Source organism: Mastomys coucha, unplaced genomic scaffold, assembly GCF_008632895.1.
Source record: "Mastomys coucha isolate ucsf_1 unplaced genomic scaffold, UCSF_Mcou_1 pScaffold8, whole genome shotgun sequence".
NCBI lineage: Eukaryota > Metazoa > Chordata > Mammalia > Rodentia > Muridae > Mastomys > Mastomys coucha.
In genome coordinates this window covers 29,893,922-29,919,529 of record NW_022196914.1, presented here as the reverse complement: position 1 = coordinate 29,919,529, position 25,608 = coordinate 29,893,922, and the positions used below count along the sequence as shown (strand labels likewise).

At 44.2% G+C, this 25,608-nt stretch overlaps 2 protein-coding genes across 9 annotated transcripts in view; one reads left to right on the top strand and one right to left on the bottom strand.

Annotated features, from left to right (window-relative positions):
• Fastkd3 (FAST kinase domains 3) overlaps positions 1-9,774 on the bottom strand; it is a 16,302-nt gene extending 6,528 nt beyond the window's left edge. For 2 of the 7 annotated variants that reach the window (XR_004115707.1, XM_031360226.1), the window contains exons 1-6: positions 9,644-9,764; positions 7,041-8,480; positions 6,770-6,855; positions 3,752-3,926; positions 2,213-2,282; positions 1,340-1,454 (exon numbers count right to left, since the gene is read on the bottom strand). Coding sequence is in view for 5 of the 7 variants with exons in the window: in XM_031360226.1 (XP_031216086.1) it covers positions 1,340-1,454; positions 2,213-2,282; positions 3,752-3,926; positions 6,770-6,855; positions 7,041-8,457 (1,863 nt within the window). In the remaining 2 variants the exon portion in view is untranslated. Of the gene's footprint in view, positions 1-1,339; positions 1,455-2,212; positions 2,380-3,751; positions 3,927-6,769; positions 6,856-7,040; positions 8,481-9,393 lie in introns of all 7 variants that reach the window. The other 5 variants (XR_004115708.1, XM_031360225.1, XM_031360224.1 and 2 more) reach the window with 5 other exon arrangements.
• Positions 9,775-9,821: 47 nt separating this feature from the next.
• Positions 9,822-25,608, top strand: part of Mtrr (5-methyltetrahydrofolate-homocysteine methyltransferase reductase) — a 21,422-nt gene continuing 5,635 nt past the window's right edge. The window contains exons 1-11 of one of the 2 annotated variants that reach the window (XM_031360329.1): positions 9,822-9,921; positions 10,846-11,010; positions 12,401-12,554; positions 14,367-14,484; positions 16,694-17,066; positions 18,437-18,559; positions 20,358-20,511; positions 21,518-21,606; positions 22,691-22,871; positions 24,631-24,673; positions 25,321-25,507. In XM_031360329.1, coding sequence (XP_031216189.1) covers positions 10,882-11,010; positions 12,401-12,554; positions 14,367-14,484; positions 16,694-17,066; positions 18,437-18,559; positions 20,358-20,511; positions 21,518-21,606; positions 22,691-22,871; positions 24,631-24,673; positions 25,321-25,507 — 1,551 coding nt within the window. In that variant the 5' untranslated portion in view covers positions 9,822-9,921; positions 10,846-10,881. Of the gene's footprint in view, positions 9,922-9,943; positions 10,512-10,845; positions 11,011-12,400; positions 12,555-14,366; positions 14,485-16,693; positions 17,067-18,436; positions 18,560-20,357; positions 20,512-21,517; positions 21,607-22,690; positions 22,872-24,630; positions 24,674-25,320; positions 25,508-25,608 lie in introns of those variants that run through there. The other variant, XM_031360330.1, reaches the window with a different exon arrangement.

The window sequence follows — 25,608 nt, the reverse complement described above, 5'->3', positions numbered from 1 at the left end:
AGAGAGGGAGGGGGCAGGGGAAGAGAACAGACAGGGATGGGGAAAGAGAAGAGTTAGGAGGAATGGGGATCTATGTGGGCAGAATGGATAATGCAAGGCCCTGGGTACTAACAAGGAAGTCTCTCATTTAGGCTGTGAGCCATAAAGAAGCAATGATGTCTGAGCACACACTACATGGCCAGCTCTTAGAAAATTAGTATGAGAACGAGCAGGACACCATGGAAGGTAGAGAGAGGTTAGTAAGTAGTAAAGAGAACTGGAAGCATATATCCATGTTTACTACAACCCCCCAGCAGACCTTACAGAATCCCTATTGAAAACATAATGTTGCTCTTACCCTCTTACTCGCCCCCTTGCTCCTCCTCTCCCCATACCCTTCCCCTCCCTCCATGTGGCCATGGCCAGCCCCCACTTATCTACTCTCTCCTTCTCTCTGCCTCTACTACTCTCTTAACTCACCTCCCCATGCCCTGAATAAACTCTATTCTACATTTTTAAAAAAGGAAAAGAAAAAAGAAAACATAATGTTAGAAAGACTAAGGGTAGTTGAAGACCCTGAAATCACCTTGCTAAATTTACCCATTAAATCAGACAGAAACTGAAGCAAAAGCTATTCCAGTAACAGTAATTCTGAAGGCAGAGTTAAGCATGTTGATAAGGAAATAGGTGAAAACACCAAGCTTTGAAAATCCTAACTACAAAATGTGAGTCAACGAATTTAAATTGAATCAACAAACTCCTAAGATATAAACGAGACTGAGCATTCATGGTCTACTGAAGTGTCATGCTACTTACTGTTTAAGTAAATTAAAACAGAGGCTGGACCTGTAAAATCCATGAGCAATCCATGACAATGTCCGGGAGGGTTTGGGAGCTAAGCTCACCCTTGCTTAGATCAGAGATGCTATCAATACCCAGCTTGGGCCTGTTCTTGTACATGGAATCAACAGAACAGAACTCAAACAAGCAATGCAAAAGTATAACTAGGGGCGTTCCTAAAAGACTGACAGACAACAGGAAGGCTGTCATCAATGGACTATCCTAGACAAGCCAGACACACACTCATCAGACAGCAGGAAGGCCGTCATCAATGGACCATCCTAGACAAGCCTGACACACACTCATCAGACAGCAGGAAGGCCATCATCAATGGACCATCCTAGACAAGCCTGACACACACTCATCTGGCTCCACCTCTCTTCTGCTCATGGGCTGCAGTTCACTCCAGTAGTCTTTAGAGTTGTACTGTGTGTCTGTGTACATAGCTGAAAAAGCAAATTTTGGTAATGGACACTGCTTTTTCAAGGAAAAACAAAAACAGAGACAGGTGATACTATACCTGAACAACCTGGTAACCAAGTAACTGCAGGTGTCTTTGTTTAATGGCCTCTTTTCCAAGTAAGTGTTTACTGCCCAAGCAAAATCGCTGTGGCCCATCAATACACAGCGCCAACCTGAGAAAGCAAAGGTAACTGTCATTTATGAAACGATTCAAAGTATGCCTTACTTGTCAGAAATGATCTGTCTAGCCCTATGTGTCACTGAATGAATCCTGAGTAGACTGCCCTTTAGTTTGTTGAAAAAACATTTAAACCTATTATTGCTTACTAAATGAAAGAATTTTTCCAAAACTGGCATGTTCAGCATTTATTTTCACTTGTTTTCCCTTTTACTGAAAATAGATTCCTTTCTCATAACAGTCCTCCTGATGGTTTCCCCTCCCCCCACTTCTTCCAGGTCCTCTCCACCTCTCCTCTCTTCTAGATCTACTACCTTTCTGTCTCATTAGAAAAGAACAGGCTTCTAAGAAATAACCAAACATGGCAAAATACAATGAAGCCTATCAAAGTTGGACACAGTAACACAACAGGAGGAAGAGTCCCAAGAGCAGGCAAGAGAGTCAGAGACCCACTTGTTCTCCTTGTTCTCACAATTGGGAATCCCACAAAAATACTAAGTGAAAAGCTGTAACGTACATGCAGAGACCTGGTGCAGAGCTAAAAGCTATAATATACACATAGAGGGCCTGATGCAGAGCTAGGAGCCCTAACATATACGCAGAGACCTGGTGCAGACCCATGCAGGCTCTGTGCTTGCTGCTCCAGTCTCCATGAAGCTCATTATTTTAAGTTCCAGAGTAGCTTGTCTATCATAAGAAAAGTATTTGTTTGCAAGCTTAAGTGTTTAGCTTTAAACCTGCAACTTTCTTTACCTTTTGTGGATATCCTCATCCACTGAACATGGCAATACAAATCCATCTTCATCCAATTTAACTTCAACATCTGGCAAAAGAAAGGAAAAATCCCTCAACAACACTATCTTCCTGTGTTCCTTGTGCTGGTTCATTTCTTCCATATTGCCTTTATCAGAGGGCCGAGGCTGCAAAGTAATGGCCACAACCAACGATGAGAATGGTTATTTAATTGGCCCTACAGACTAACTTTGAACTAAAAAGTCTCAATTACTCTGAAACAGTGTTTGAAGCAATCAACAGTATGCCGAGAGCATGTACTCTTTCTGCTTCCTTGTGCAAAAAGGAAGGGGCCTGAGTCCTTCCATACAGAGTACAGAAAACCCTCAGAGTTAAGCTGACACCAAGGCAGTTGCAGACCTGGCCCCTGCTTACAGGTCTGCTCTCTTCCCATGTCTTAGTCAGTGTTTTTATTGCTGTGATAAAACACCATGACCAAAAAAGCAAATTGGAGAGAAAAGGGTTTATTCAGCTTATACTTCCACATTCATCACCAAAGGAAGTCAAACATGGAATTTAAACATGGCAGGAACTTGAAGGTAGGGGCTGATGCAGAGGCCATGGAGAGGTGCTGCTTACTGGCTTGCTCAGCTTGCTTTCTTATAGAACCCAAGAGTACCAGCCCAGGGATGGCATAACCCACAATGGACCCTTCAACCCTTCATCTCTAATTGAGAAAATTCTGGATCTCATGGAGGCATTTCCTCAACTGAGGCTCTTCTCTGATGATTCTAGCTTGTATCATGCTGACACACAAAATCAACCAATGTAGCATGTAAAGAGAGCACCCCACATCTGAAATGAGGCTCATGAGCATGCCACATGTGCTTCCTTCCCTCACAGACTACCATCCACTTTGTAAAAAGAGCCCTATCAAAGAGAGAAGTGAGATGTGTCATAAACTCAGCTTTTGTGATTATTCTCTTTAACTCAACAATCTGAGAGAACAGTTAGGGCAGAGATTAATGGGAAGAAATGGCCTTCTTCACAAGTGCTATACAACAGGACACTGCAGTAGATGAGGGCCATCTAATTTAATCATCTAATGAGCTGAGTGTGTCTACCTGAGGTGTGGCTAGAGCACCAGTGTGATGAGGAACTCAACTTAAAACTCTTCAAACATGTACTTAAATAGCTCTGTATGCTGATGGTGCCACAGAGAACACAGGCCTGGATAACACAGCAGCCAGGATGCCACTGAGCACTTACGACTGTACTGACTTCCATCAGTCTTGGAGGTCATTGTTCCTTCTTTCATTCAGCAGATGAGGGATGGAGCAGAAAAAGGTTAAGGTGCTCTGCCCAGAACAACCTGCTACTATGTGGCTAGTGTGTGAAGCTCAAACTCAGAGTCCTGGCTCGACGGCAATGCTGCTGACCTCCCCTGCTCACCTCCAGGCAAGTTCTGTCCTGCATCTCACAGATGTCTGGCTACTAAGGCCACATATAGTTCACCATTCACAGGAAACTTCTGACAAAACAAGCCCCCTAGCTACTTACCTATGGTGTAATAATAGGGTGTCAACACCTTTGAAGCAAAATACAATCTTGATCCTAAAAGATCAACCAGTCCAATCACCACAGACTTATAAAGATGAAGATCCATGGGCGTCTCTAGGGAGCAGCACGGAGTGAGGAATGACTTCACTTGATATTTAGGAAGAAGTTTGGGGCCCTAAAATTCATACATGTAAACATAAAAAAGGAAATTCAGATGTAAGGCCACAGAGTGAGTTGAAGGCTACTGGGATAAAAGACTGACACAAAATTACTTTAAATACATGGTATGTTTCTAAGACATGGGTACATCATTTTCTCAAAATGGCAATACACAAGATGGCTGCTATAGCTCACATTTTTTAAGTGAGTAAAACACACACAGGGGCACTCAGGTTAAAAGATTCTTTGGAATGCTCAAAGGTCATAATCACTCTCAACTACAGTTTTTGTTTGGTTTTTGAACAAGGGTTTCTCAGTGTAGCTGACTGTCCTGGCCTCGACAGATCTGCCTGCCTCTCCTTCCTGAGTGCCGAGACTGTAGATATGCTCAGCCACCAGCACTTGGCTCTCACATGAAATTTCACCAGTAGTGCTTTAGTTTGCTTTTCTTTTGCTGTGATAAACACCATGACCAAAAGCACGGAGAGGAAAGGGTTTATCTGAGTTTATATTTATACTTCTAGGTCCCAACCCATTATTAAGAGAAGTCAGGGCAGAGAGCTCAAGCAGGAACTGAATCAAAAAGCACCAAGGAATGCTTACCGGCTGGCTCCTGGTCAGCTAGCTTTCTTATACAGCCCTGCCTACTACAGCGAGCCACCCTTCCCAAATCAATCATCAAAAGAATGTAGCACAGATATGGCCAATCATATTGAGGCAGTTCTTCAGCTGAGGGTGCCTCTTCCCAGGTTGTGTCAAACTCAAAAAAACTACTCATGGTAAGTGGAGAATGTGGTAAAAGTGACATTTCAATTTCTAAAGAAAAGAGAGTGGGACAAAACAAAGGAGTTAACAATCTGGCCAGTTATCTGGAAAACAAGATAACCTTTACTACCCACGGCAGAATACAAGTCCCAGCTAGTTTAGATGACTAGTTAACCCATGTATCCTATGCATCCTCTTCAATGCATTCAACACACACACACACACACACACACACACACACACACACACACACACACAAGACTCTGGGATAAGCATGTGGTAAGGATGACTACAGTTAGCCCAGACATCCTGTGCACCCTCTTCAATGTACTCACCACACACACACACACACACACACACACACACACACACACACACACACACGAGACTCTGAGATAAGCATGCAATAAGGATGACTACAGTTAACCCAGGCATCCTGTGCAATGTACTCACCATACATACACACAAACAGGAGATTCTGAGATAAGCATGTTGACACATACTGTGTAGTGGCCAAATATGCAGATTCCAACACAAATAACAAAATTTTAAAAATTAAAGTTCACATACAAATCCCTAAATTGTAAGTATGTTAAGATCAGAAATGTCATTTTAAAAGCTGAGTCAAATGTGTGGCAGAATAGAGATGAGATATTACTGAGATAGGAAAGTCAAAAGTTACAGAAATCTATCTGCAAAAGTTTTTAAAACTTCTACATAGCAAAATCATCAATATTGCTTTAAAACATAATAAAAATTAAAGGAAAAAAGAAAACATGTACAATAGTTATAACTGTTAACCCTTGTCTCTAACTGAGTTAAAGCTGTAGAAAGACAACTTGCAGGAAATCTAAATTAACATTTGGAAGTATGCTCGAGGCCATTATTGCTCATTCAAATGCAATTTAAACACATGGCAGGGCAGACATTCTCAGGAGAGAAATGACAAGGTTTCAAAGGAGAGACCCTCTCAGGAGAAAAATGACAAGGTTTCAAAGGACAGACCCTCTCAGGAAAGAAATGACAAGGTTTCAAAGGACAGACCCTCTCAAGAGAGAAATGACAAGGTTTCAAAGGTTGCTGCAGCTGAGGCAGGAAAACATGGCTGTCCCCTTTACCTGTGTAGCGCACAGATGATATGTATCCCTGCTAGGGGGGAATGCCCGCCTCCATCCAAACTTCATTCAGGAGCCCCTCACCTCAACCCACCCCTGTTTAAGAATCTAGTTCACAAGTCTTTAAAAAAGACTCTAGGATGATAAAACATGCAAGAATGTTTATTACAGCACTGATAACAGAGACAAACCAGCAAAAACCTGAAATGCTTTGAATGGAAAGTCAGAACAATGCCACGGAATTCAAAGCCAGGGCCTAGGCTCCGTATCTGGGACTCAGGAATGGCCATCACATGCTGGTCAGAAACAAACTGCGCCTCCTCTGTCAGCCCCATGGCTTCAAATGGGAAAGCAGCACGCAGGGCGTGCATACCGTTTACCTCAATCTGGGCAGAGAAGCTGCTCTTGACACTATGCTTTTAGGAGTGTGAGGTAGACAGACAAAAGACTCTGTAAAGACTAGAGTCCTGTCTTTTATTCATGGACATTACTTTCCAAATCAGACACTCTCAGCTGTGTGAGCACAGAGCAGGAGTTGTGGGAGCCGGGCCTAGGGATGCCATTTCTAATTCTACACAAGCTTTGTGAGTTATGAGAACAGGCCGTGTGGAAAAGGCAAGTGCCAGCTGAACTAAAGCAACATGTTGGGCATGGCTGAGGAGACACTCAGCAGTAACTCTGCCTCTGTCCAGTCTAGAGGAACACAGCAGTGATGTGAAGTGCAAGAGCCTGCTGGGAAATCTGGAGTAGTGAACCTCTCGTGTCTGATGAGGTCTAAGGAACTACATGGCCAGAAACCCATCTTCTGGGACAAGAATGAAGAACGGGGATGGGGAACCACAAGGTGTCGGGAACAGTCCAGCCTAAGAGAAAGTTCTGCTGTTTGGGACCAACTCAAAGGAAATTGAAGATGTCAGAGAGCACAAAAGATGAACACTCTGGGGACTTAAAGCCACACCGCTCGTGTCTCTATTCTCACCTTATAGAATGGACACTCTAGAACGGAGGTTAAGAAAAGTTGAGTCAGTTGTGCCAGGCTCAATCTATCCAAATATGACTCTTTACCTGAAAAAAAAAAAATTTAAAAACTGTTGTTAGAATGTTGGCAAGCAAAGTGAGGGATTATGACCATAAAACAACCCAGTTACTCCTGAAGCAAGCAGTTCTAAACGACACTAGAGCTATGAGTCAATGTAAACAGTGTCCCAGCACATATCCCGTTATTAAAGTTAATTTCTTAACCGCCTCACCTTGCAGACGTTGAAGGAAAAAGGGGCTGAATATTTTCGACATGAAGTTGATGGGATGGCGTTCGATCAGTGCACACGAATGAAGAAGCCTCAGTAGCATCTTTGGTGGAAAGTGATGGAAGTGAGCAAAGAGCACATTCTCTACTTTCCTGAACAGGGCAGGGGCATTTGGTGGCACGTAATTGAGTTTTCCAAATGGCTCGATTAATTCGAAAATCTGACTAGGTGAAAGTCTTTCCAACTGGCAAACAACAATCTCTGCGACTACATCAAAAATGGGCTTGGAAAGAATGCGCTTCCTACTGCAGTACCCCATTATGGAGCTGGCCACGGCAGGGTCCAGGGAGAAGCACAGAGCAGCCACGTGTTGCTCTAAAGCCTCCATGAAAAACCTGTCACCATACCCGAAATAAACGAACGCCTCCAAGACCTTTCTGAGCTCTTCATTCGTAAAGCGGGGAATGTATCTCACAACGTACTTGCCCAACTTTGTAAGCAGTGGGTGTGCATGTGTCTGGTCCAGGGCCACTAAGGCGGTGAGAACATGGCTAATGGATTTAGGGCTCAGGTAGGGAACTATTGAAATGGAGAAGTTGTTTACAGTGTTTAAAAACGTCTGGTGTTTGTCTGCCTCTTCAGGACATGCCTGCAGAATTCTATAAATGGACACAATATCTTCTGGGGCAAACGTTTCCAAATTTTCACTTTGCAGTTGACAGATAACCAGTTTCAGAGTCTCACAACTCGCACCTTGAAGCCTGGCCAGACTTTCCCCAAGAACACAGAGATGGCGGACTCCCAGGCTGCCTCTTCGGAGACGACGCTGGCATTCTGCCACGAGGCTCAGCACCAGGCTACTCTGAGGATCTACAGGCAGCAATATAAGCAGAGACTGCAAAGCCATCACCAAAGCAGCATTGGTCAGGTGTGAGGGATCCTGCTCGCACTGGAGGCACAGAGCCCGGAAGATGCGGTTCTCTAGTACTCCTTCCGGCAGCCTTTGCTCACCATCTCTCTTCCCTATCTCACAGATCCTGAGTAGAGCTGCTGCTGCCAGAGGAACAGGGAGGGTGTCCAGGGCACTTATGAAACTCAGCACTTCCTCAAAGGAGGCGAACCTGCTTAGTCTCCTGAAAACCATCTCTTCATCCTCGTTTTGAAGACTCTGTTCTGGCTGGTTCCATTCCTGTGCGAGATAAAGGTCATTTCCGTTTTCTGAGTGGAAGTTTTTACAGTATGCGTGATGGAATCTGACCCTGAACAGCTCAGGTCGTAGGGAACAGAACCACACACGGAGGCGATTTGTGACTACTTTTTGGACATGACTGGCAGAGTGAATTTTCAGAGCAACCACAGCTCCAGGTATCCAAAACACAGACGTATGACAAAATGCCCTCCGCAGGGTGATGAACGCCATGCCATAGGATTCACAACACGTGACTTAGCATATAAGAGAAAAAAAATGATCAAATGCTAAGAAAGACAACTTAACATCAACATTTATGAAGCTAAAAATGAGTATCCCATGACAAAGATTAAAAAACAAGAACTTTACTTTTCCTATCAAGCCAGGAAACAAGAGAAAACCTGGGAAGAGGGTTCCCACTTTCCTGGTCCTGACCTCCACACCCAATTGGCTGACACCAACAGTTTTACCACAACTAGCCAGGCTACCTGTAGAAGACATCCACACCCTTTTCTAGGCAGTGTCACAAGGTTCCTTTTTTTCTCTTAATGAACTATGCCTTAAATCTAAATTCCTTGAGTCATATGTGTATGTAAGGATCTCAGATTAATGTTTTACCACAACATACCTTTAGAAAACTTTCCTCGTCAAAGGCCACAGCGTTCTAAGGACAAAGTAAAGCACCAATGCATGCCTCCTTTAATATGTAAAGTTGGTTGCTGATTAAATAGACCCCAAACTCCAAAATCATATACATCGGTTACTACTCAGGCTTTCAGGCCCACATATCTCTTCAGTTTTCAAAACAGCCTATTTTCTGATTCATCAGAACTCACTGGCTTAGCTGCATTCTGGCTCATTCTGAATTTTCTTTTCTGTGGCCCATGAACACCTTAGTGTTATCAGGTACACTGAAGCATCATAGAGCTGACTTCCTGTGGCCTCACTATGTCTGGGTGAGATGATGGCTCCTAATCATAACTGCGATCGCTGTCCAGCCCTTAGTTTAAGTCCTGCCTATGGGCTAGGTTACAGTAATTCAGTTCGTCTGGTTGACGCTTTTCCTGCTAAAGAACCTACAGCACAAGGAAACCACCGTGTCCAGTGACGCTGGGAGCGAGACAAGGAGCTGGAATTCAAATTCTACCTCCAAATCTTGACACTCACATGCTGGAGGAAGGAAAAGTCAATGTTGATATTTGCGAGAGAGGAGGTGCTGCCGACAAGATTCAAACTCCGGGTACGAGGCGGACAAAGCATGGCAATACGCGCCGAGAAACTGGGCTGGGGCTCACGCATTTATTACAACAATCCCAGAAAAGCAAGCGGAGCAGGGCAACGGCAGAGGCAGGCGCTGGATCAGAGCCCACTGGAGCGCGAGTGGGGGAGCCGGGGGTCCTAACCCCGCGGAACTTACCGAGCGGCTCCGAGCCGCAACCGGGACAGGACGGACACCGAGCTTCCGAGACCAGGGTCCGTAAGCGGACACCGTCCCTTACAGGGAGGACATCCCGGCGCGTGCGCGGAACTAAGGCACCACCCACATCCGGCGCTCAGCGATTGGCCCAGGTCCGCCCGCATTTCTATTGGCGGTCGTGCGGAGCATGCGTGCCGTGCAGTACACGCGTGCGCAGTGTTTGCGGACGGTTCCTGTCTGTGGAAAACAGGGTCCCGCGCGGGAATTCGCGCCTGGAGGTATTCCGCGGGGGTTGGCGGGAGCGACGGAAGCGGCGGGGGAGCCAGGACTCGCGCCTGCGCAGTGGGGATGCGTCTCTGAGTTTCCCGGACCGCGGGGGTGCTTGGGGGCCGCGGTGGGGAGGAGTCTGCTCAGCCACCTTTCCCAAAACCACGTGAGCCCACACGTGTCGCGTTGCGAGTCACCTTTTGGTCCTGTCAACTCAGTAGCAAAGCTTCCTAAAGGACCTTTAAAGGTTTTGTGTCCTAGCTCCCCAGCAGATAAGCCAAAAGTGCTTAGAAACTATCGTTGGTTCACTCAGAAAAAGATAAGTTTTCTATAGACTGGCTGCCATTCAGCGTTAACCACTGGATAGAAGGGTGGAATGTGGAATCCCAGAGCCCTTTATTTTTCTCTTAGTTATCTCCGGGTTAAGGCATGGATTACAAATACCGTCCCTGTGTAAAGTCCATGTACATTGACTACTGATTTATGCAACGATGCGATCTTTGATGACGACCAGTACTTGCAGGAAACGCGAATTCCCCAGTTTTACAGGAACGTTGTACAGTTACAGTTTTTTTTTTAAACGGCAGAAACAATAGCCTTTGTAAGTAACACTGTGTTTGAGATTTGCTTAGTCCCTTCACTATTGAGGCCTATGATTCTAATCCTGAGTACAAATGAGCTGAGCAGAAAGGCAGATCACTCCTACAGTTAGGCACTTCTGAATGACACTTGCAAGACCCAAAAGTAGCTAGAAATCAGGAGTGGATTTCATGCCATCATGTGCAATCAAGAGCGTCACTTTTGTATATATCCTGTCTTAATTCTCTCATACTGTGGTTCATTTAAAATTACTGCAAAAAGAAAAAAAAAACAAGTTTACAGAAGGCTGCTTCAAATTATGTTTGGGTGTCCTTTCTTCTCTTTGTGGTTTTTAGTCTCACTGTTAGAGTTACAGCCGATGACCTGAGGGGATGAGAAGGTTTTTGTTACTGTATGCTACACAGCGAGGACAGGCAAAGGCCATAGCAGAAGAAATAAGTGAGCAGGCTGTGTCACACGGGTTTTCTGCAGATCTTCACTGTATCAGTGACTCAGAAAAGGTAAGGGCAGCTCTACCTGTGTGTTTCCCTGTACTTTGTTGTGGAATGAGGCTATATACATACCCATTTTTTGTTACAGGGGGCTTGCACAAGCTAGCCTTGAACTCACATTGTAGCTCTGGCAAAACTTGAACTTGGGATCCTCCTGCCAACTAGCTGAGATTAAACACAGAATTATATATTTGAATTAGGTTAAAAAACTCACAACCTCACTTGCACTGCAGCCTGTCTTCACTGGGATAACCTGTGTTGCTCCTGTGTTCTTTCCTTTTTTTTTTTTAAGTGTGTTTATTGGGGCAGAACTGTGCTCTTTGTAGGACAGGCTGGCCTTGAACTCTAGAGAACCACTAGACTCTGCCTCCTAAGTAATGGGATCAAAGGCATACACAGCCATGCCTGGCAGTGCTTTGATGTTTTAATTCTGGGTACTCAGGGTCTGTTATCTTTGTTCCTTCCTCACCTTGACCCAGTGTACTGGCTGGTTTTGTGTGTAAACGTGACACAAGCTAGAGATATCACAAAGAAAGGAGCTTCAGTTTTGGAAGTGCCTCCATGAGAACCAGCTGTGGGGCATTTTCTCAGTTGGTGATCAAGTGGGAAGAGCCCATTGTGGGTGGTGCCATCCCTGGGTTGGTAGTCTTGGGTCCTATAAGAGAGCAAGCTGAGGAAGCCAGGGGAAGCAAGCCAGTAAGTAACATCCCTCCATGGCCTCTGCATCAGCTCCTGCTTCCTGACCTGCTTGAGTTCCAGTCCTGACTTCCTTTGGTGATAAGCAACAGTGTGGAAGAATAAGCTGAATAAACGCTTTCCTCCCCAACTTGTTTCATGGTCATGATGTTTGTGCAAGGATAAGAACCCTGACTAAGACACCCTGTAAAACCCCTTTGCTCTTTTTACTTTGTGTGTGTGTGTATGTGTATGAATATATATATGTATGTATGTACATATACATGTATATGTAATATATGCATATATGTAGAACCTACCCATTTTACTGCCTTGCTGCTCAGCGTGTCCCCCTGACAATTTAATGGGCCTGTTTACTTCTCATGTTTTCCTGAAGTACAGAATTCCATAAGAGCCTGGGGTAGATGGGGCTTTTCTTGTGTGCAATGTGGAGGGGGAATGTTAAACTCTCCTGGCCTCCTGGTGTCATCAGCAAGAGTGACCTAAGAAGGCTGTGTTCCTCTGAGTTACTGGGCAGCGTGATTGAGGCACCTAGTCACAGGACTGCTCTCTAGTACGTGTTTATGATAACTCAACCAGAAGAAAAATTAGAAGGAAGCGTGCAAGACAGGAAAGTGGGCTCATTGCCTCCAATTGCTTTGTCTTGCTCTTGCCAGTGTGTTAAATCACAAATCACAGTACTTACTGCATCCTTGTTTTATAGTATGATCTGAAAACGGAAACTGGCCCGCTGGTGATGGTTGTATCCACCACGGGTACAGGGGAGCCACCTGACACAGCCCGCAAGTTTGTTAAAGAAATACACGACAAGACACTACCCACAGACTTTTTTGCGCATCTGCGGTATGGATTATTGGGTAACTGACTATTTCACTTTTACTATATGCAGTTACTACTTTGATATATGAATATATCTCTCGAAATCTTGAAATAAAATTGCATGGGTCTTTTTATTTTTACATAAATATTATATTTATATAAAATATAGAAATATTAATCATTCTCCAGTTTGTACCCCAAAGCAATGTTCTGATCCTCTCCTCCTCCTCCTGTCCTGGGTGTGTCTGGTGATCAAACCCAGGGCCTTGCATGGAGGGGAGCACTTTACCACTTAGCCACACCCCAAACACTGCAGAACCTCTCCAGTAGCCGTGGAACATTTTCAGAACATTTTAGAAGCATTTCATAATGTTCACTTAATGTCTAGGCCTCACTCCAAACCTTCTAAAACAGAAGTCTTTGAAGGTGCAAGCACTTGGTATATTTCGTTGTTTAAGATGACAGCAGGTCACAAAACCAAGTTATGTTCTTTGGGAACGTTCTCAGTTATGTTCTCTAAGATCTTAACTTCAGCATTGTGGTTTTCAATCCCTAGCACGTTAGAACCAGCAAGTAAGTTTTAATAATTCCTTTACATCGGCTTGCCCTGCCAGCAGTGACTCTGATAGTCGCAGGTAGGACCTGTTGTCAGTAGTTAGCTCAGAGTGTGAAACAGCTTGCCACTAAGGCTAATGACCTGATTTCAGTCTTCAAGACCCACAGACAGAGTCGTGCGCTTGTCCTTTAACCTTCACATTATACCATGGTGCACACGTGTGTGCATGTATGTGTCTATATAAATACAGAGTAAATTTTAACTAAAAAAGTAAAGGGGCTATCAGAGAAAACTGTGATACTAGAGAGACGGTGTGGGTCCATACTCTGGCCCGTAGTCTGTGTGATTCACCTTTGATTATTTTGCTTGGGAGAGTATCTAGCACAGATAACCTACACTGCTCAGATTCTCCATTCTAACCCCAGCTAGTTTGGTATACGTCTGAGTAGTGTTTCAAATTTTCTTGAAGCTTTCTAGAAAGATCACATTGAAGCCTGACCCAGCCATTCTAGTCAGTGGTGGGCCCATGTACATTCCCATCACATGCTCACCCTGATGTCAAGCCATGGGGACAATTAAAGTGAAAAACTTAGTTTCCAATTTTGAATTTTCAACCAGATGTGACGCATTAGCTTTCTCAGTATGCGAGACGGGAGCAGTTCTTTAAATTGACCTGACAGAGGCCTACACAGCCTCCGCTTGTCTTGGTGCTGTGCCAGGGTGTGCCAGGGTGTGCAGGTCAGAAGTGGTAAATACTGTTGGGGGGAGATCAGTATTTGAGGCTTTGTAGATGACATGGTATCACAGCTGCTGGGTATTGTTGTGGCTTCAGAACCACCGTGGCATGTCCATGTAACCAAGCAGATGTGGCTGTGTTCCAGAGAAACCTTCCTTACCCACATAGAGTGTGTTTAGTTCAAAGGCTGTCCTTGGCAGTCGTGTTCAGAGTTGGGAAAGTGTACAGTACAAGATACTGGGTTTCAAAGCCAGCCTTACCTGTTTCTTCAGATTCCTATATTGCCATAGTAACGCATGGGAACAGAAATGTTAAATACATATATTTCTTTGGCCTGTGACCTGTATTTGTTTTGTGTCTATCTGGTGCTTTCATAATATACAGTAGAAAAACATTACATACTTACCACTACTGGAAAAAAAATAAGGAAATGTGGATCTATACGTTATACTTGATGGGTATGTAAGAGTGTGGGGTAGTAATTAAAGACATTTTGTGTCACTGTCTGTCATATCATTGAGCCTTCGTTCTCCCTGAGTATGTATTTGGGTTCTCTAGGTTTGGGGGACTCAGAATACACATACTTCTGCAATGGAGGGAAAGTCATTGATAAACGACTTCAGGAGCTTGGAGCCCAGCATTTCTACAACACTGGACATGCCGATGACTGTGTAGGGTAAGGGCAATGCACATCTATTTTTTTTTTCCAGTAAACTCTACACATGGTGGAAGTTGGTTCACTTATATAAAAGACATTTGCTTTGGTTTAGCACTGACAGTCATCCGAGAGTCTCATTATAATTTCAGCATTTTAGCTCTGGGACCCAGGAAAGTTGGATGACTAGAACCTGGCTGGCCTGTGTCCTCCATCTTCCATGTTCCCCCCTAGCCCCCCGGTGTCTGTTAATGGAAAAAGAAGCACCCAGCACTGCTTGCTCAGTATAGACGTGTGTATCAGAATGAGCATTGTCTCTGGCCACGGTGGTATCACCTATATGTCTTCTCTCTGCCCTGCACACAGGGCCGCCGTTTGCATCTCCTCCCGTGGGACGAGCCCTGCAGCCTGAGCGTCACTGACCATGGCATGTCTTGGCTGTCTCTTTCCATCGTAATGGCTGCACTATGAGCCCTTTTCTCATTTTTATGTTTGCCACTCGGAATTTAAGCCTGGGCACAGCCTTCCCAGTCCTCCTGGCATGTTCCTTTCCAGGTCTTCAGCATGGTCCTGTCACAGTCTGCTGCCCAGCCTTAGAGTGTCATTGCTATAGCCAGATAATAGTGCACATTTTCTTGTCGTGGTTTTTGTTTTGACTAGGTAGAAAACTGAGTGACTTTCCAGTCACTGTGCTTAGTAAATAACCTGTTTGTGGAAATTATGACATCAGTAATGTCCTGCTTCTCTCTGGTGGGGGCCTCTCATGTTGCCCCCACCTCATCCTGCCTGTGATTTCCTTCAGCTGCAGACAATTTCCACATGTTACCTGCTCATTCTGCAGCTTCATTTTGAGCTTTTTGTAAGCTATGTTTAATTGTAGGATAATGTTTGTATCAATCCATTGAACGCATCTCCTATAATACTGCACTCAGATGTCTTCAAAGAATCCAGGGTCACTTTTTTGATCAGTGTTAAAATTCCTAAGTATGCTCCAGTAGTTTGTGCATCTCCACCGTTCAGCCTAACTGCTTTATGTGTCTGAGGTTAAGGTGCTAGTGGAAGACATTGCTGTGTGATATCCCTCCAGGCTGAAGCAGAGAGTGCATTTGCACTCACATGCCGGGGTTGATGTCTTCCATGACCTCTTGATGACCAAAGCTTTGGTCACTCCTGTTTCTGTGCCTGTGATAGATAATGGCAGGATGTACTGTGAAGCTTCAGGGCGTGGTCTCAGACCTTTGCTTGTGGCCTTTAGCACTGTGCTGCTTCACAGTGGGAGCTGGGTGGGCGTTAGCTCCATTCAGCATCACTGATAGCATCGTCTTACTCTTTCTCAAGTACAGGAGTGATGCTTTACATGTAACTTACCATTAAACTTGTGTTCATGAAGACTCCCCAGGATAAATGCAGTGCAGAGTCTGTGGATTTACAGTCTGAGTGCTAGGAAGAAAAAGATCTGAGATGAGACTCTTGATAGTCATGTACCCTAGTGATTAGGATTTAATATGCCTTTCAGTTGAGATGAAAAGTGATCTTTCTTTTTCTTCTTCAGTGTTCTGACACTGTCTTTCCCAAGCCCTCTCCTTAGCCACTACTGTTCACACATCTCAAGAACATTGTAGCTGTGTTAGATTTTGTTAGTCCTAGCTGAACTTCTGCACGTCAGGAATGAATCTGTGATTAATTTAACTTTCCTTTAAAAAAAAATAATTAAAAAAATGTAAAAGACACATTCACAGATTGGTAGAAAGGAAAGGGAAGTTTTTATCTAGTCAGACATTTATGTTTAATTGAGGATGGTTTCTTGATGATGTTTGTAGGAGAAAGATCAATTAAGTTCAGTAAACAAAATAAGTGGTGCCTTCAGCTGATGGAATGATCACTGATAACACGAGTATGGCTGAGCTCTGTTAATGGCATCCGGATTGAACACACCTATAAACTGCCAGCTCCCTCCAGTGCAGATGAGAGTAATTAGATTCCTGTTACCAGGACAAGACACCTTTGCACCTCGGCTCATTTGCTCTGTATGCATGTTCAGATTGTACAGAGTGTTTGTTAGCACAGTGCAGTGCTTTTGAAAATTAATTATTTATATTTTTAATAGTCTCTTTAGTGCTTCTAACGGTTGCTTATTGACCTCTTCCACACACACAAACTACTGTTGTATATCATTGTTATACGCGGACAACCTAGGCATTTGGTTTTTCTTGCTTTTTATCCATACCAGTTTAGAGCTTGTGGTAGAGCCGTGGATTGATGGACTCTGGGCTGCTCTCACAGAGCACTTTAAGTCACTCAGAGGACAAGAAGACATGAGTGACACACTCCCACGGGCATCAGATGCCCCCTTGAGCATGGCCGTGAAGCCGGAGTTGTTGCACGTCCAGTCACAAGTTGAACTGCTGAGATTAGAGGACGTGGAGAAAAGGGATTCTGAGCTTCGGGAACAGAATGAGACAAACAGGAGTCAAGCAGGTCGGATCGAAGACTTTGACTCTTCGCTTGTGCACTCGCTTCCCCCACTCTCCCAGAGCTCTCTAAGTATTCCTGCTATGCCCCCAGAGTATTTGGAGGTCCATCTTCAGGAGTCTCCTGGCCAGGTGAGAGATCTCCTTCATGCTCTGGGCTTCGTATGCTGCTGAACTGTGAGTGTCTGCCTTGTGTTCTCTTTGTTTTTCACGTCAGAGGTCCATATCTCCTGGACCAAGCGCAGCATCTCCTCTGCTGTGCCTCCTGTTGTGCAGCAGCTGTGCCGGTTGTACTGTGTGGTGTCTGTGGCTGCTGTCACCAAAGGTCTGCAAAGAAGAAAGCACTTACTATCCAACCCTTCCAGAAAAGCTATGCCCATCTCTGTCTCGAATGGCTTGATGTTGCAGAAGTCTCTTTCTGTGTCTGGAAAAGCCTTTCATGGCGTTGCTCTCACTGCCTTCACTTTGAGTTGCTGAGCTTGCTCACATCACCTCTAAAGTGCTCTGAGTTCATCTAGCACCTAGGTGCAGAGCCTTTGTATTCTGTCCTATCCAGACTCTCCCAGCTTTTGACGTCGTACTCCCCCACCCTGCACTGACACTGCTTTTACGCTACAGCTCCACCTTCCTTCTGTGACAGTGTGTATGAAAGGTCTCACCACCCAGATGGATGCCCAGATCCAGACTCCCATTTTAGCAACCTGATTGTCTAGCACTGAATGTCATTGATCCCAAGAGTCAAACTGTGAGATGTTTTCTTTGGCAGCTGTGTCTGGGCTGGAGAGATAAAAGCAGGATTAGGCACAATGAGAAGCTGAGCCATGACATGTACTTAGCAAAAGCTTCAGCATCACGTGGGATTTTGGAAAACTGACTGGTTCTTTCATTAGTCTGGAGTTGGGACATAGGGCCTGGGTTTATAGTCATTATACTCATTAGATTAAGGCTGCTCTTAAAGGGGAGGTGGCTGAGGCAGCCTGTGACCTTGGAATGCTGAGTGCTTCCTGCAGATGGAGCTGAGGGCTGAGCCAGTGCTGATGGTAGATCCGCTAAGGGTCACATTCTAGAGTTCCCCAAATGGCCCCGGCATCCAGCTCTGATTTGCTCCCAGCCTTCCCAGTTGTGCAAAGTTGGTTGGATGGCATTTGTTAAAATTTTCTATTTTAAAATGTAATAAAATCAAGTTAGAAGAGGAACTGGAAGATCTCACAAGGAATTAGATTTCTGTGCTGTCCCCTAAGACCTGTGCTGTCCTTTCTGGGCCACTAGTTATGAATGCCTCTGAAGTAACTAAAACTAAGAATACCCTTCTTACATCAGGCCTGCTCACCAGTAGCCATGGCTGGATGGTCGTAAGCCCTAGGGCTCCGTCTGTCTCAGCAGCTTTTTAATGCAGTTCTGGGGGTTGAACACTGGTCTTTGTGCTTGCCCTTTACTGACCAACCCATCTTCCCAGCTTGGAAATTGCGTTTCATTATATTTTATCCCCATTGTTTCCCAAGGAGGAAAACCAAGCATCTGTGGCGTCAGTGGATCCAATTTTTCAAGTTCCAATTTCAAAAGCTGTTCAGCTGACTACAAATGATGCCATAAAGACCACTCTGCTGTTGGAATTGGACATTTCAGTAAGTTGTTGCTGAGTTCATTCTCAGCATGGTTGCCCTTTGGGTGCTTGGGTACTACACCCAGGAGGAGGAGACGTCTCTGGCAAGACGCCTGGCCAGTTTATTCCTGATCTATCATTTCCTCTCGCCTCGTTCCACTTGAGAGCAAAGGTGAGGCATGACTGCACAGACATCGCAGAAAGTAGCACTGCTGCCATGGTCACAAGCCATGAGAGACTAATGGAGTCCAGATGGCATTCACCTGTGTCAGTCCCACAGAAGGAAGCTGTCCACTTAAGTCAGCCAGCAGGCAGAAAGTTGAGGCTAGACGGTCAGGAAGTGCTAACTTCTCCAGGCAGGTGTTCTGATTCTTTTGAGAATCTGAAAAGATTTTAGAATCTCTCCAGAAAAGTGACAGTAGAGAGCATTTGCGGTGTCAGGGGCTGTACAGGTCATTCACCTGTGGGGTCAGGGGCTGTTCGTGGTAATTGGCCTATGGGGCCAGGGGCTGTATGTAGTCATTTGCCTGTGGTGTCAGGGACTCCATCCATGAGCCCGTCAGCATTTGATCACTCTGTTAGGGATCCTTCAGCCATTAATTAAGCCCTTTGTCTTTAAGAATGTCCCTAGAAATGAAACCAGAGCACTGCAAGTTGTCTGTGAGAGTTCAGTAGAGCTTCCTGATAGAAAAAAGAGTTGACAGGCATTTTAATCTAGTAGTTTTGTTTCTGTTAATGACAGAATCCACATATCTGTTAAATGTGCAAGTGTGTTTTGTGTGTGTGTGTGTGTGTGTGTGTGTGCATGCACATGCTGGATGGTTATTTTAGGAATCTTCCTGGAATACCCTTCCATCTCATTCATTGAGGCAACCTCTCTCTGTCAGACTCAGAGCTCTCCATATGGCTGGTCTCCACAAATGGCTAATGTTAGATGGATTTCCCCTGTCTCCACCTTCCAAGGCTGGATTTACAAGTGGGCACATACCCAACTAGCATTTATGTGGATCCTGAGAATCTGAACATCAGTGTACAAACTTACTGGCTGGAGCTTTACCTGCTTCTATCATGGTTTTGTGTGTTTTGGTTTTTTGGTTTTTTTTTTTTTTTTTTTTTTTTTTTTTTTTGGTTTTTGGTTTTTCGAGACAGGGTTTCTCTGTGTAGCCCTGGCTGTCCTAGAACTCACTCTGTAGACCAAGCTGGCCTTGAACTCAGAAACCGCCTGCCTTTGCCTCCCAAGTGCTGGGATTAAAGGCGTGAGCCACCACTGCCCAACGTGTGTTTTGTTTCTTAAAGATCATGTCTCCAGCTGGAGAGATGGCTCAATGATTAAGAGCACCGACTGCTCTTCCGAAGGTCCTGAGTTCAATTCCCAGCAACCACATGGTGGCTCACAACCATCTGTAATGGGATCTGATGCCCTCTTCTTGTGTGTCTGAAGACAGCAACAGTGTACTGACATATATGAAATAAATCTTTAAAAAAAAGAAAAAAGATCATGTCTTACTCTTTAGACCATGCTGGTCTCGGGATTCAAGAGGTCTGCCAGCATCTGACTGTCAAATGATGTGACCAAAGGTGTGCACCAGCACCACCACTCCATACACAAACACACACACTGGTCTTTACAGAGTAACTACTAATGAAAGTGTTTTTTAATTGATTGGACTTATTCATTGGGTTCTCTTTTTTGGTTAAAATTAGTTTGTGAATTCCTATACTAAGATAGCCATAATGAAAACAGCTTTCGTTACTCTATACCTTAAAGTTTTTTAATGCATAGGATTTTCCTTTTCTATTTCACCTTGGTCCTTCTCTAGAAAATAGAGTTTTCCCATCAACCTGGAGATGCCTTCAATGTGATCTGTCCAAACAGTGATTCTGAGGTAGAAAACCTGCTTCAAAGGCTGCAGTTGGCTGATAAACGAGATCACCATGTCATCTTGAAAATTAAGACGGACACTAAGAAAAAAGGTAGGATGGATGGTGGACGTACACAGCATCCTGTGTTCTGGCTGCGTAGATGCTGCAGCTCAGTGGATGTTCCCAGCATCCTATGTACTGGCTGCGTAGATGCTGCAGCTCAGCTATATGCCGTGCCTGGGCTTACACACACACAAAAACCACATGTATACACATAACCCCAAGCAAACCCTGCACTGATGGGTTCTTGTCACTGTTCTTTTTACACTGACTAGTGTGGTGATGGACTTTACATGTACTGAGCACTTATGGGCACAAGAGGAGCCTGAGCCTTTATGTAAAATTCCTATCAAGTTTATTTCTCACACTGATATTTTATTATATAAAAATAATTTTTCTACATATAAAAGAAATTTTGTTATTTAAAGTATTAATATTACTTGAATATAATCTTCAACTTATTCAGTCCCAAAGTTCCCGTTTTTCAAAAAGAGTTGTTTTTATTTTGTCTGGTGTGTGTGTATGTGTGTGTCTGTGGTATATGTGTGTGTGTGTCTGTGGGATGTATATGCACGTATGTATCTGTGGGGTGTATGTGTGTGTATACACACACATGCTTGTTTGAGGCCAGGAAAGGATATTGGATTCCCCAGGAGCTACAGTTAAAGGCATGTGGGTCTTGGGAACTTGGCTCCTCTAGAAGAACAGCTAACATGCCCAGAAACTGAGCCATCTCTCCAGCCCCTGAAGTTATTTCTAATTTTAATGGAACATGGTCATCTTTTACCATTTTGTTGTTTAATTTTAGATAGCTTTCTTTTATTTTATTTAGTACATTTTGAATTTATCATTCTTTTCCTTTTATGAATTGCCCTTTTATTTTCTTGGCATATTTATTTCATCCAGTCACTGCTGGAACATTGCCACAAGTTATCACATAGGTAGCATTGTAGTGCAAAGTGTTCAGCTAGCTGTATTTGGTGAATGCACATTCTAAAAATGTGTTTGTGGTTGTGCCTTTTCTCTGGCCTGACACTCTTCCTACTTCACCTGCAAGGAGCTGCCCTGCCCCAACATGTGCCTGAGGGGAGTTCTCTCCAGTTCATCCTCACCTGGTGTCTTGAAATACGAGCAGTTCCTAAAAAGGTATGTCTCCTCGTCTAGTAACTTGAAGATGGACAGGGCCCTCTCTGTTGAGGACTTTTAGATCAGCCTGACACCGGCCCTTAGAGCTATGGGTGATAGCGTGTTCAGATGTGTCTTCACACCTCCTGCATTACTACAGATCTGGGCAGTGCCACTTGGCTACTGCTGCATGGAACACCTTTGGGAAATGGAAAGGTTGCCAGCCTTATTGATGTTTACAGGAATTTTGAAATACACTGAGCCACTAGAGGTCAGTGTTACACCAGGAACTGTATTTAAAATGCTAGTGGCTGATTTTTTTTTTTTCTCTAAACATTCTGTAAAATAAACTCTAAACATTTTCTAAACTGCTTTACTAGACGTGAATTGTCTGAGCATAGAGTCTGTGGTAATTAAAGACAAGCTTCCATACTGCTTTGTGGAGGTGCCTGCTGCACTGCTGGCCTTGGGAAGGAAACAGAGTTCATTTGGATGAGAACCTTTTTCTGTTTTAATGTTACCAGTTTTTTGTTTGTTTGTTTTTTTAATTTTACAAAGTATATGTAAATATATTTTTACTATGCTGCATAAGAATGCCTATATGGAAGTGACATGGAGGTAAAAGTTGTATACTGTACCCTCAGAGTTTAAGTCTGGAATCTAATCCCTCTTCCACAGCAAAACATCTGGTCTGTGTGTTCTGGAGCAAAGACTGAGGGTGTTTTTAATGGGTGCACCATAATTTGTTGGTTTGATCATGAACATATGAGCTGTTTCTAGATTTTTCTATGGGGAAAAGTAATGTCAAAGCAGAAATTTGTGTGAGTCTTTGCACGTGTGTTTTAAACATTTGTATAAAATAAAGTCTTTAGAGTAGAACTGATGTTTTAAAGGATTTATACTTTAAAACCTTGCAATATTTTCTGCTGTTTGAGCTTGTTCTTTCTCATTTCTTTGCTCTTTTATTTCTTTGCTTGTTTGTTTTCTTATTTATTTATTTATCTGTTTATTTGAGACAAGCTCTCACCCTGTAACTGTGGCTGGCCTGGAACTCACAGAGCTAACTGTAACCCCAGAGTAGCCCACAGCTGGCCTCTTTCCTCAGGCTTTTTTGCGGGCCCTTGCGGACTACACCAGCAGTGCCACTGAAAAGCGGAGGCTGCAGGAGCTGTGCAGTAAGCAGGGAGCAGCTGACTACAACCGTTTCATCCGAGATGCCAGTGTCTGCCTGCTAGACCTCCTACTCACCTTCCCGTCCTGCCAGCCTCCGCTCAGCCTCCTGCTGGGTGAGTCACTCTTCCTTCCACAGCCCCAGGCCTCATGCACTGTTAGGGAGCCTCTGTGTTGTCCAGAAGGCTGGCTGCTCCTGTCTCATAGTGAGTTCTATGTAGGTACTGTGTGGACATGGCTAGGTGGGGTTGGTGGGTCACAGTCAGGAGCAGAAGGCTGGCTGCCCCCGTCTCATAGTGAGTTCTATGTGGATACTGTGTGGACATGGCTAGGTGGGGTTGGTGGGTAACGGTCAGGAGCCCATGCTGGGTTTTGTTTTCAGATTATACTGATGTCTTTTGGAGGTTGGAGTCCCTCTTCCACACATTCTGATTCTTTTTTTTTCCTTGTTATTTTTTCCTTCTATTAATGGCACTATCATTTTCTCTATTCATTTATCCAATTATACCTTTTTTTTCTTAGAATTTAGCATCTTTTCTAGTTAATTTTCTTCAGTGAGGTAATTTAGCTGAGTTTTCCCTAAAAATATTCAGTGAATATTCAGAGGGAAGGAATGATCCTCATCAAAGCCGGTCAGCAGGTGGTATGACTGCATGAAGCTTGTGCTCTGGGTAAATGCCCGTGACACTTCCATCTGTGTGTGCAATCCCAAGCACATTGTTCCAGAACAAAGGGGCCTTTGTAATGCAGGTTGACACACCTGGGGCATGCGGAGCCAGCCAACTCACAAGGGGCTGGAGTTTCCAGGAGTGATGGACATGAGCCTGTAGGATCCTGTAGCCTTTCCTAGTTTCCTGCATTAGTACTTCTGAAATGGGGCAGAGCCGGATGTTACCATTCACATGTACGACATGAAAACATGTAGTCCTCTTGGTCAGCCATCAGGAGCCCTTTCAAGGCCTGTGCAGGGGATGGCTAGGCAGTCTTGCTTTCTCTTCATGATTTCTTAGTGTTCTTTTTCTTTGTCTTCCTCCTAAAAAAAAATTCTTTTAAATCGTTACATGAGGCTTAGTCTCCCCCATTCTGTCTGAGCCAGCTTGGTGGGTGCTTTCTGCCTAAGTAGTGTAATGGAAATGGTAGAATCAGGTACCTTGCCAGAATACAGGTTAGGAGCTAGAGGGAGTCATTAGGACCTACAAAATTGAAAATTTCCATTTTTTTAAGAAAAATACACATCTAAAGCTTAAGATGAGCCCTGTACTGATCCTTATTTTTCTGCTCTATTAAGACCAAGTTTAGAAGGAACTTTTCAATGTTTTACCAAATAAATTCAAAATAAAACAAATTATTCACAAAAATTCTAAAATTTAAGCAGATATTTCAAATATGGACCATTTTCTGTTTTTACACAAGTTGCTGTGCATTTTTAAACCACTGGGATTCTGTGGAAGTTGCTTTGAGAAAGTCTCCCACCATACACTTAAATTTTTATTAAGTATATAAACACAAGAAGGTAACGTACATCTTACTCCTAAGTATTTCCTAAAATATCTGTCTTTGATACTTTTGAGCCTTGACTTTATTTCACATCTGAAAGCTCTGGGATGCGTCTCTCTAGATGATCCTTAGACACATTGAGTCTGCTGACCGCAGGCTGTTCCTGCTCTGCCCTTACTGCTCTCACCCTGAGACCAGCATGGGGGAAGGGATCCTGACTTTAGAGTTGAACACTGTATCTCTGCATTTTGTACTGCAAAATACTATAAATGAGAACATGTTATCTTGAATAGTCTAAACAAGAAAGTTAATATAGACCTGGATTTTCTTTTGTTCCAGTGTCAGCAGGCCTGAGCTAATTACTTGTTTTATTTTTAGAGCACCTTCCTAAACTCCAGCCTCGACCATACTCATGTGCAAGGTATGAATACTTACTAGCTTACTATTCAGCTCCAAAGTCAGGGAAACCTGAGGGTCCAGCTCCCTAGTTACCGGGCCAATTGCTGCAAACTGCCCTGGTCTGTAGAACGATCCCCAGGACTTCGGTATTGTGGGTTAAGGTTGGATGGACCATCTGGTGTCTCCCTGTTTAAGGCAGTGGGCTCCAGTCTCACAGACCCTGGGCACTCCCAGCTGGCATGTGCCTTCAGTGACAGTGCAGCAGGAGCCTGTGGGAGTGAGTCCCTGCATTTGTTTGCAGGTAACACAACATGGGTAGATGTTTGTGAAAGTGTCTCCTGGTGATTCTGAACTGTGTGTTTTCTTCACTTACTTTCAAATTTGTCCTCTTAATAAATAATACCCAGTGTATTAGTTCCTTATTTGCATGGTAATAAAATCAGTCCGGTAAATACTGGGTGGGGAGTCTTGAAGGAAGAGCCAGGGGGCATCTCACTCTCTACAGACCTTACTGAGACATTAGAGATGAGGAGATAGAACTGGAAACTCTCTTGAAATACCTCACTGTGGGGTTAAGCAGTGGCCAGGTGGGGCCCTGAGCCCCCAGCACCATGAGAAGGTGTCGTTCATCCTTGCTGGATACTTCAGAACTTGCCTGTGTCTTTGCAGCTCCAGCTTACGCCATCCAGACAAGCTTCACTTCGTGTTTAACATCATAGAGTTTCTATCGAACACCACAGCGGCCTTACCTCGGAGGGGGGTGTGCACGGGCTGGCTAGCCACATTGGTTGCTCCATTTCTTCAGCCAAACACAGATGTTTCGAATTCAGAGAGTGGTGCTGCTCTGGCTCCTGAGGTACTGAAACAGTGTGATTTCAGCTTTGCTGCAGTTTGGCTCTCACCCAATTAGAACACTGTACGCACATCTTTGGTTTTTTTTTTGTTTTTTTTTTTTTG